The 12,107-nt window shown below is 41.0% G+C and overlaps 1 protein-coding gene across 1 annotated transcript in view; it reads right to left on the bottom strand.

The window, feature by feature from the left end:
* Positions 1-12,107, bottom strand: part of TMTC1 (transmembrane O-mannosyltransferase targeting cadherins 1) — a 253,695-nt gene that overhangs the window by 215,551 nt on the left and 26,037 nt on the right. The window contains exons 3-5 of the mRNA XM_069490420.1: positions 11,618-11,691; positions 8,797-8,973; positions 5,094-5,303 (exon numbers count right to left, since the gene is read on the bottom strand). Of these exons, the coding sequence (XP_069346521.1) occupies positions 5,094-5,303; positions 8,797-8,973; positions 11,618-11,691 (461 nt within the window). The remainder of the gene's footprint in view (positions 1-5,093; positions 5,304-8,796; positions 8,974-11,617; positions 11,692-12,107) is intronic.

Genomic DNA, 12,107 nt, shown 5'->3' on the forward strand with positions numbered 1-12,107 from the left:
CTTTGGGGAAAAAGTACAATGCAAGGTCTACAGAAATAAAGCATCAAAATGACACTTAAAAGATCAATTACTCATTTCATCATTGAAGGTCAAAATATTTATATGCCTCTCTGAGTCCCGTGAATTTAATTATAATTTCACTTTAGTGCCAAACTGTTTTGTAGTCTTAAATATGTTTTAGTTTCTTGATTTGCATGCCGATGTGCAAAGTACTTACAAGAAAACCTTTTCAGATCCACTGAAGCAAAAATCTAACCACTGTCTCACCCACCAAGGTACAAAAGGAGTTCATTTTAAATAAAAATGTCATGGTCATCATTTAGCTAAGTTCCATAACAACAAAGCTTTGTTTATTTCACTGCTGTGTTCCCAGCACCAAAAATAGTGCCTGGTACACAGTAGGTGCTCAGTAAATATTGCTGAATGAATGAATGATCCATAACTACCCTTCAGGGTAGCAGAGAAAAGAGGAAATGTCCAAGAATTTATTGAGCCAAGAACTGTCTTCAACGCCTATTGCAGTTGCTGTCATTTAAATATGAAATCAGTCAAGTACGTACATGAAGAATAACTATATATGTATATTTGGAATGAAGATAAGATTTCATTTAGAGGTCACTGAGCTTTCTAATGTGAAAGGAAAGTGTGTCCATGCGTGCATGAATCCAATGTATTGAAGATGGCGGGGTGGAGGGGAAATGTTTACTTATAAAATATTTCTCATTTCACATGGAGTAATTCAGTGAAAGGCAGTCATCAACTAAAATGTCACCCGATTCCAGTGTGGGTACTCTTGGTCCTAGGTTTTTCATTACATATTCTACCCATAAGCCATTTACAAGTCACACATAAAAAAGGAAATAAATGACTTGCAGTAGGATTTTTCCCTGGGATTGAATTTTTTCTTGTTTTACATAACTTCTGAAAAGAATATTTCCCCTAATAGTAGTGTTAAGCCCAATTTTTTGTCAGCCTCACACTGATACATGCAACACAAATATGTGCTAACAGTCTCTAGGTTGAACCCCGCCCCCCCACCACCAAAAAAAAAATCCCACATAAACTTATTCCCTGTCTGTATGTTGCAGGTTCTCCATTTTCACAATGTATCCAAGTGTTCAGAAAACTATACAGGAGTAATATTCACAACACTAAACTAATATTAATGACACTGCTGCCCGCCATGTACTGATTGGCCACGGTATGCCAGATATACGTGCTTATTACAGATACTGCTGGTTTTAGTCCTGACAACCAATCCGAGAGTAATGTGCTACTAGTATTTCCCCCTTTTAGAGATGAGAAAACTAAGGCTCACGGAGATAAAATGGCATGTCCAGGATCAAGCAAGTGATGGAGCCAAGGTTCTATCTGCAGAGTCAGAGATCTTATCCCAACTAGGATAACACTGCCTCTTTGAAATTTTATTTGCCTTACCTGATCACCTTCTGACAAAAGTACAAACATAGTTTTAAAAAATAATTTTAACACTAATCAAATTTGTACTCAAGTATATGATACCTTTCTTTTCCAAAGAGAGAAGCTATATGACAACTTTCCTTTCCAAGGAGGAAAAAATATTTCTTGCCCCAAAACATGTTGACTTAATGAGAATCTGACTTGGTTCCAGCTGTGCTGTCTCCTGCTCTCCAATTATCACTTCTAAAATGGTCTTGTGCTTGGGGTTATAAAAAACAAGAAGTAACCTACAAAAGCATGCACCCAACTCGTTATATTAGCTCCAATATTCCATATTGAAGCAAGTAAAGAGGAGTCTCATTTGTGGACTCAAGGATGACTGTAAGAATCTTTCTACCCCCTGAGAGTTCAACAAGGAAACCAGCTCCACATAGAGCCTCCTCCCCAAAGCCAAGTCCTTGCCTAGGACTTTGGACTTTAAAGCATGGTAAATGGCCAAAGCATAGGTGTAGGAGTCAAACAGCCTGGGTTCCAATCTTGGCCCTACCACTTAAACTATGTGAACCTGAGTAAGGTTTTTTAATCTCTAAGATCCTCAGTTTCCTCATGGCAATGGGAATTATAGTATCTATGCTACACCGACATTGTAATGGTTGCCTGGGATAACATATGGGACGTGCTAGCCCTCTTCCTGGTATGGTCCCCAGTAGAAAGATAACAGATATAAAGTTTTCCTTCTCCTCCTGAAAGACCTTCTTCACTGGTATGCTGGAGCTTGGCTTGCAAGGGTTGATTATTAAATTTTTAGGAATTTTGCAAGCCAGTTATTAAAAACAGCCATAATTGAAAATTAACTTACATAAAATTAAATAAATCATATTAAAAACAAAGGTAATAAATACTCAAAGCTCATCACTTCCAAGTTAGTTTACTTCACTTTACTGCTACCTATGCTCTTGAGACTTTTTTTTTTTTTTCGGTCTATTGCATGTGTCTGATGGAAATATCACATAATGGCAGGCTACGGCATTCTCTCTCCCAACTCCATGAGCAGTGATGTCACACTTGTAACTTGAAATCAGCTATGGTGGGAGCATCGACATGGAAATTAGCAAACACTACAAATCAGGAATTCCTTTCTTGGGAGAGCTGGTTATGAAACATTTATCAGCACACCACTGGTATTCACATTTCATCTTATCCCCCTCTGCTCCAGCATCTTTCATCTCTCCTCTCTATAGTTTATCTATGAATATACACACAGACACACACGTTCACAAAATAAAAATGAAAAAAAACGAACATCCCTCCAGTTAACAACCTTTCTCCTCACTCCTTTACTGCCAAATTTACTGAGAATATTCTATGTTTGCCTATTCCCGATACTTTCTTATTATCCATTCATTATTTTATTCATCTCACAAATATTTAAGCAACTCCTGTTATCCAGACACGGTGGCAGGAACAGGGCACGGTGCTGCCCTCATGGAGTCCACAGCCACACAGCCGTCTAACTTCTGTCCCTCCTTGAAAGTCTCCAATACTCTCTTAACTCCTTTCTTCCCTCCTCTTTTGTCTTCCTTAAAAAAATCTACAATATCCCCAATTGTTTTGTCTTCTTTTCCTCAATGGCCCTCAACAACAAAAAAAAAAAAAGGGGCGAGATTTTTCTCACCGCTTTGATCATTTATCCCTCTTTCCTTTCCCACAGCAATTTCATGCATCACTCTGATTTTACCCTCTCCCAACCCTCAGAAAACCTAGTTCTCCCTTAGCTTTTCTGCTCAGTAACTGATGACACCATCCACCCAACAGGTTAGGCCAGAAACCCAAAAATCCTTGTTTTCTGCCTTTCCCTCACACACTCATCCCAAACATTAGCAAGTGCTGTTGGAGCTGCCTTGAAAATATATCCCAAGTCCACCCCATCTCTTCCTCCCAGTTCCTATCGCTCTCAGCCAAGACTCTTTCTTTCCTCACCTGGTCTGTATAAAAGCCTCCTAACCCTTCTCGCTTCTTCTCTAATGACCCCCAACATGTGGCACCACAAAGAAGCCAGAGTCAATATTTTTAAAAAGAAATGTAATCACGTCTGTGTACCCTTAAAAAAAAAAAAAAAAAAACAAGACACAAAAAACTCCAGCATCTTCCCATTGCACTCACAGTAAGACCCACACTTGCTTTCCTGGCCGACACTGCCCTTCATTATCTGGGCCCTGCCCACCCCCTAGCCTCACCCCTTCTCCTCCCCATCTGCTGGGCACCCTCAAGCCTGGAACCCTGAGCCAGATTCTCCCAGGGCTGGTTCCTCCCCTCATTCAGAAAGATTCCAGAGCCTTCCCTGACCAACCAGGCTGACTCATCACTCCCCATCACCCAGCAGGCACACTGTGCAGTCACTGTTGATTATTTATTGTCTACCTTCCTCTACCAGAAGAACAGCTACACAGGAGCAAAGCACCGGTCTTCTTTGTTTACCAGGATACTCCTGGTTTCTAGAACATGTCTGGCACATGTCAGCCCTCAATAGATACTTACTGATGAATGAATGAATGAATGAATGGGGCAAGATCCAAAAGAACAGGCAAAGGTGAGACTAACTGGAAACAAACACCCGGAAATGAGGGAGTCTTGAGGGACTATGTAGAAGAATAAGAACAGCAATCTGAAGTGGTAAAGTGCTAATACTATGAATGGAATTTCCATACGTTAGAATAATTGGGAGGCCATCAGACTAAGACTGCTCCAGCATCCTGGGTTCCTACAGAAGCAATCAGAAACCCAACTCAGTGTAAATGGGAAAATGAAACTTAAGCTTAACCATTCAGAAACCAGCAACCACCTCTAACCAGAGACTTTCCACCGGAATGATCCAAGTAAGACTACTGCTCCACTGTAGCCAATCAAATTGCTCCATTTCTACATTCACCCTACAAGAGCCTTCCCCTCAGTCCCCTCCAGCAGAGGCCCACACCACCTGTGTCTGTCTGGAGCTGCCCAATTCATTAATCACTGTCTGCTCTAATAAACTCTCTAAAATTGTAATGTGCCTAAGTTTATCTTCCAACACATATTTGTTAAATTCTGACTTGCCCATGGCTGGAGCTATTTTAGAGGCAACCTAATTTAGTGAGCACTTTGTGCTGATTAATGATGTTAATTTTCACGGCTAGGTCAAAGAAAAAGGAAGAAAGGACGGAAGGAAGGAAGGAAGTCCTAGCTGTAAAGATTTTCCTGAATCTTCAAAGAAAGTTCAGAGAGGAAGGGTCCCCTGGGTTGGCTTCCTCCCATACTTGTGCTGCAATAAATTCAGACCAAACACAAAGAGCAGAGAGGGAGAGGCGGGCGGGGAGACAGAGCGCTCGCCTCCCCTGGAGAATGGAGCGACCCGTCTTCTGGCACTGGAAGTTTCACAGACCCCCTTCCTCACCACCCCACATCCAAACGGCCAGACAGCAAGGATTCCACTTGCTTCCTCTAACTACTCCTTTCTTATCCAATCTAATGTAGGCAAGAAAGGGCAGGAAAGGGAGAGAAAGGAAAGGTTAGGAGGGAAACATTTTGGGGGGAGGGTGCTCCCACAAAGAGCTGACTCAGTGCTTCACTGCTCCAGGTACCTCCAGATGACGCTGGACGTAGAAGACACGCAGGGACCAAGAAACCCAGCCCAGTACCTCATCAGGGACCACACAGCTCGTGGGGACACCGGGAATCCACTGCTCTTGGGCTCTGGTGGCAGTGAGGAGTGGCAGCCACCCCAAGCTCCTTTGTGAGGGAACCGCTGCTGCTTCCCGCTCTCCCGATGAGGGTGCGCTGGCAGAGAGGCGGGCGGGGGGCTCCCCGGCTGCTGGGGGCTGCGCTGATGGTGGACGACCCCGTTGCTCCTAATTGTGCATGGAATTGGGGGAAAACAAAGTCAAACGGAAGAACAAGGCTTGCAACAAGAAACAGCAGTACCCTGCCCCGCCCGCAAGTCCCGCTCCCTGCAAACAAGCATTCTCAGGTCTTCAGCTCTTCTGTTTCTGATATTTACTGCCCATTGTAAAAATAACATAATTACGTATTTTCTCAATTTTGGAACTTGTCATATTGATTTCCTACTATAGAAAACTACAAACTACAACTCAGTCTCTCTGAAGTGGCGGCCAACACACACACACACACACACACACACACATCCCCTTCACTCCTCACCCTCCAATATATTTCTCTCATAATATTTGGTTGAAATGGTATTCAGGATTGACATTATTGCGATCTTGCAAAATAGTGTTCACAATTGAGCCATCCAATGTACTCTACATTTTTCTGTCATGAATCCTCAGATACAATTCACAACCACTAGGTGAGCAAAAATTAAAAAGTCATACTAGCAAGTGATGGTAAGAAAGCGCAACAAAGTAGATTCTCATTTATTGCTGCAACCATTTCAGGAGCAATGTCTCAGCATGTAACGCGGTTAGCGTGTATCTGTCCTGTGCTCTGCCCAGCAGCTCCACTACTATAGTTATGCCTGAGAGAAACCCTCATGGTTTGCACAAGAACACACACAGAAGTTTCACTGCAGCACAGTTTACAATAGCAAAAACATGGAAGTAGCCTAAATTCCAAATCCAGAAGAATGGATAAGTTGTAGTAATGAAATACTACACAGCAGTTAAGATGATGGAAATGTAGCTACATCTATCAATATGTATGTATTTCAAATTCCAATGTTAAACAAAAAGGAAGTGACATCATTTATATAAAGCTTTGAAAATATATAAAATAATCCTATTTGATATTCACTTGTATATACACATGAAGCAATGCCATAGAAACAATCACAGGAATGAAAAGTGCCAAACTCAGGATTGTGGTTACCTCTAGAGAGAGAGAAGTGGGGGCCTGGGGACAGGGAAAGTTATTTTCTACATGTTGGAAATCATATCCTAATTTTTGAAAAAAAGAAGGAAAAGACAAAGAAAGTTAACTTTCAAGAGCTAATCTTTCATTAAAAAAATCTTTCCTCCTAAAGGTGATGTTGAATAAAAGAAATCTAGCCCAATCTTAAAATTTAAATTGTTCTTCTGGTAGGAAAGTGCTTCTAACATTTGTTTCTACTACTGTTTCTTTCCTGCTGCCGAAGTCACACAATGAAAGATCTCATGAACCATCTAATACTAAAATGTTTATTCTAAATTAGCAGATAAAGTACAAAGCGGGGTGCAGGGCAGATCCCCAAGTGTGCAGAACGCTGTGTGTTTGTGTGTGCATCACCCTGGGGACACAACGTTGTGAAATTCTCAAAGGAGTCTACGACACCCCCTCCCCTAAACACTCTGAACCTCCCAGCTGGTGTAACTATCTCATGGTGCCTGGGCATCAGATGTCCTGCAAGGGGTCCTGAGTTCCTGTCCTGTGTTCCCTCCACAGAGGCAATGGTACTCAGGAAAAACCCTGTGGTTCTGGAGCCAGGCAGAACCTCCCAATCCTGGTTCCACTTGGGCTGGGCGACAGTGGGGAGGACACTTTCTGTGCCGCTGTTTTCTCCTCTGTGAAATGAGGATAATGGTTGTTACGAGCAAATGGTGTGGCATGGTGCCTACCACTCGGCCAGTGCGTAAGAGATATTTTGGCCAGATCTCCCTGTTACATGCTCTGGTTCCTTCCTCTCCCTTTTCACAACTATAATCAATTACTCATGTAATTACTTCTGTAATGTTCGTCTACACCAATATCTTGCATGCTCTTTGGGGGAAGGAAACTTATCTGTCTTGTTCTTGGCCAGGCAGAATGAGTACATGTTGAATGGGTAGATAAAAGGATGCAGGAGAGGATGAATGCCTTCACTCGTGCAGTACCACTGGGTGTGAGAGCTAAAAGCTCCTTAAAAAAAAAAGATAATGAGCTCTGGGACTTTTAAGCTATGTATCAGCAGTATCATTCCTTCCACAGAACTTCTAGCAGGTTAGTATTATGAAGGCCAAGAAAGATCATCAAAGAAAGAAAAGAAACGATTATCCCCTTGAAAAAAGTTTGGCTCAACAGTGACTAGATGAAGAGAAAGGAGAGCATAGGCAACAACGGGCTGGAGACCAGAGGAGACACAACTTCAATGACAACATTAAATCAGCTCTGGACTGGACCACATGACGGAATGCATAGACAGTCGGAGATCCTATCCTTCTGCTGTCAGTGAGGCGTAGGAGAAAGAAGTTAGGAGGTAGAGACAAGGTGGATGCAAGAAGAAAGTAGAAAGGGATTTATAGGTTGTTCTCTAAAAGGAAGGCACTCGGCAGCCTCTGGCTCATAGTTTTCTTGGCACGAGCTTGAGTCAAAGTGATCACTGGGCTCCTTCCTTTCACGTGCCTTTGAGACTCACTGAGAGCCAGCAGAGCTCCACACTCTTAAAATGATCTCCAACTATCACACTCCCAGGCGGGAAGGTGATCAGAACTTCCTGACTCATCTCAGTTTGTTGCCATTTAAAAGCACTGCTCTCGCCTTCCTGTCAAGAAGTATACAGACGTAAGAAGTGGAATAAAAAGGCACGATTATTTTTAAACATAAAATGTTTGATCTGACAAGGCACAAGAATACATCAGCCCTATCTTTAAAAAGTTCAAAAGTGAGGGCCTTATAATTACTGAAAATGGGGTCTGCTTGTAAAATTGTTAGTAATTATGGATTTGACGGGGGAAGAAAATTACAGTATGTGCTTGAACTTTTAATATGCCTCAGTGATTCTTTATCATCTATAAGCTACAGAATAAAATAAGCGTGCCTTAAATTTTTTAAATGAAAAATGGGCTACCAAAGCAGCTTGTTCTTTAACTTGAATATGATGTGTACACATTAGTCTATGGTTTACATTGGCTTTTTGTGGAATTCCACCGGGTGCCTCCTAAAACTCTTAGGTAACAGCATCACTATGACAGCAGACAAACAGGCTCCAAGTTAGCAGTGCTCTTTGATGGATGACACTCATTCCAATGAAGAGATTCAAAGCAAGCTGCTGAAAGCTGTTACCATTTGCAACCACTTCTCTGTGTGAAGCAAGATTTTCTCAACAGCATACAACCAAAACAAACGAGCAACATAAACGTGCAGGTATCATAGATACGTTTCAATTCTAAATTTGAGGCTCACAAAAACTTCAGAGTCCTCATTGATTTTTATAAGAATGTGAAGAGTTTGAATATATATAATCCACTTACTTTAATGCAACAAGCCTTGATGATTATATAACGATTATACTACGGTCTAAGGTGAGATTATATTGAACAAAGTGTTATACTTGTATTTTTTTAAATGAAAGTTTGGAAAATACTGTTTTAAGTAATTCTTTTCTGCCCTTCACACATAGCTTGATATCAAAACTTTAAAATGACTTACGACTTCTGTTGCTTGTGGGAGAGGGAAAAGAGGTCATAAACCAAGCACACTCCAAACACCGTGATGCCTGTCTCCTTCACCAACATGGCACAGGTCCCCAGAAACAAGCTGAGCAGCAGGAAGAAGGGAGAAGCCGTGGGAGGGAAACATTCCCCAGCCCAGCCCTGGTCCAGACTCCTGGAAAACACGTCGGAGGTTCCATTAATCTAAAAAGGAATATGGGTCTCTAAGAAATACTACCTTTTAAAAAGAAGATGTAACGTCAATTTCATTTGTATTCTAAGTAATTAAGTAGGCGAGCAGAAATTTCTTCAAGAGTGTTCATCATGGAGTTATTTAAAATTGCTAAGATAAAAAAGGAAATGCCCAACAACGCTAACTTTGGTACTTACATTATGGTATATACAGATTCTGATAAAATAGAGTATGTAACAAATGAGCACTAAAAAGCTATTTAAGAAGCTATTCATACCACAGAGACAGACTTAGCGATATGGGAAGACGGTTAGGTGAATACATTTTAAGTAAATAATACAAGTTATTAAATCACATGCATGAGCTCTGGAGCCAGGTTCCATGGGTTCAAATCATAGCTCCGCAGTTAAGGAGCAGGGTAATATGGGGCAAATTACTTTGCATCTCTGTGCAAAGTTCCCTTATGTGTGAAATGGGATGTTGTAGGAAGGACTAAATAAATAACTTATTATCTATCAAGTGTTTATCATCATCATCTTCTGTACACAAAACAAAGAAGTCAGTGGGGATTTTATATATATATAAATACACACATACAACTCCCCCCAAAATATAATCAGCACTTCTCTCTGTGATGAAAATAACATTCAATGACAGACATTTCAATTCAGACATTTTTCTTTTCTTTTGGCTTATCTGTATTTTTAAATTTATTTTTCATGAGCATGTATTAGAAAAGTTTGTTTCTCAGTTTACTTTCTAGCAAGGATTTTCAAAAACTCTCCAGTGCTGTAAAGTCTTTGTTTCACCTTACAAAATAGAACTGGCCCCATATCAAGAAAAATCACTGTTCCCTTCAGCAGTGCCACACCCACTGGCACCTACTCTTTTGAAGTAAAGACCAATATTTCTGCAGCTGTGATGTCTTCTCCTTAGTGTTATGTCTTAGAACTGCATAAAATTATATGCAAAAATTTGCACTAGACAGGCATTTGTCTATTGAGTTGTTCTACAGCTTAAATTTCTAAAAGTGAGAATGGCATGCACAGCAAACCTGTAATAATATGGCTGATTACTGCACAGATACAGGTATGCCTCAGGCCTACTCGTGTTCCCAGACACATCAACCACACTGAAAAAGCCTGAGAGAACAAGTTTAAACTAAAAAGCTATTATCAATTCTATTCTAACACCAGAGTAAACAGGAAACGATTAATTGTTAATTCAGCCTATATTTTAAGATTTCATAATTCCATATCATATGGTTAAGAATGCAGAGGGAGGTTACAAAGCCAGGAGCAAAAGACTGATACTATACTAAGAAAAGGTTTTGTTGATGCAAAACAAAAATTCCTATGACTTAATTCATTTCCTTCTTGACTCAAGGTCTAAACTGGTTTATAACAGGGTTTCTCAATCTCAGCACTATGAGCATTTTTCTGCCAGGTAATTCTTTGTCGGAGGGGCTTTCCTGTGCATTGCACGATGTTTATGTAGCAGCATCCTTGGCCTCTACCCACTAGATGCCAGTAACACCTCTTTAGTTGTAACAGTCAAAAATGTTTCCAGATAGTGCCAAATGTCTCAGGCAGGGGCAGGGAGGAGGTGGCTAGGAGAGGGAGAGAAATCACCCCTAAGTAAGAACCACTGGTGTAGTCATGCATGGCGGTGCATGCCTGTAGTCCCAGCTACTCGGGAGGCTGAAGCAGAAGGATCACTTGAGCCCAGGAGTTTGAGGCTGCAGTGAGCTGTGATGGCACCACTTCACTTCAGCCTGAGCAAGATCCTGTCTCTCAAAAAATAAAAAAGAGCCACTGGTTTAGAATAGTGTTCCTCAAACAGAGTCACTGGGCTTTGTAAGATTACAGGTCAATGAACTGATCCAAAGATCACAGCTCACAAATCCATAACCAGGCATCTCTCTACCAAGCAAGGCAACATAGTTGACCCGCCCCTTTTTCTGGGCCATGCCCTGAGCCCGCTGCCCCCATTTACATTCTCTTTCTAACCCACCCTTTTCCACACGTGGACATGTCACAATTCAGGTGAGGATCTGATCACTCTGGGATAAAGATGTAATATAGTGGGAAATTATTTGACTGCTTTTTTTCAGTTTCCCAAAGCAAACAATTTCTGCATTTTGATGAAAGTATGTGGAAATTGGCAAACTACAGTTGAGAAATACTACTTTCTATTCAGCCTTGTTATTTTAAGCTCTTAGCTACTTTGGTGAGGATAATAAAAAGGAAAAAAATTAGGACCAAATGAAAAGGAGAAACCAAACAAATTACAGGCAAACAGAACAGAGCACTGCATCCAGTATATTTTGGCTCAGTGCAAAGATTTGAAATTCCATTCTCAGTTGGAAACTACATGTAAAGGGAAGCAAGAAGCAAGAGTTTGGGCTCCCAGCACTGGGAAAGCAGTCTCTTTAAAATGGCCAGAATGGGCAGGTGAGAAAAGAGCCCAGCACTGGATAAGGAAACGGTTTCTTCTCCCTGGTCCCCAGAAAGCTCACTGAGCATTATCACAGACAGAAGCCCCCTCCTGTCTCACGCACATGCTCACAGCGCGCACACACGGCATGGTTGTGACCACAGAGAAGGGCACCCTTAGCCACACATACCTATTGTAGGAGAGAAAGGCCAAAAGAAACAGCAGACACGCTAACACGTCAGCTCTGCCAACAATCCCAGCCACCTAGGAAGTGAAAAAAAATGAAAAAGTAAAAACCTCAGAACATTACTTTCAGAAAACCATTACAGAAATACAGTACAGAGATGTATTTGTTTCAGATGAATGAAAGATATAACATAACAGAAAACACATTGTTCTTGAAATTCTGATATATGGACTAACCACCTCTGATTATCATATATACTTAACAATAAATTTATAAAAAGGAAAAAAAGGAAGGAAAAAGCAAAATTTTCAGGCTTAACTTTATTTTTAACATCTCTTCTACAGAGGGTCAATTCACAGTATCAAAATTTATTCATTTATTGATTTATTCAAAAAATTTTTTGAGTAATAATTGGGTGCCAGACGCTGTGCTAGACTTTGGGCACCAGAGTGCTAATGGAGGAGAGGATATTTACAGAGTACTAGAAAAAAAT

The sequence above is a fragment of the Eulemur rufifrons genome, chromosome 16 (genome assembly GCF_041146395.1).
Source record: "Eulemur rufifrons isolate Redbay chromosome 16, OSU_ERuf_1, whole genome shotgun sequence".
NCBI classification, from domain to species: domain Eukaryota; kingdom Metazoa; phylum Chordata; class Mammalia; order Primates; family Lemuridae; genus Eulemur; species Eulemur rufifrons.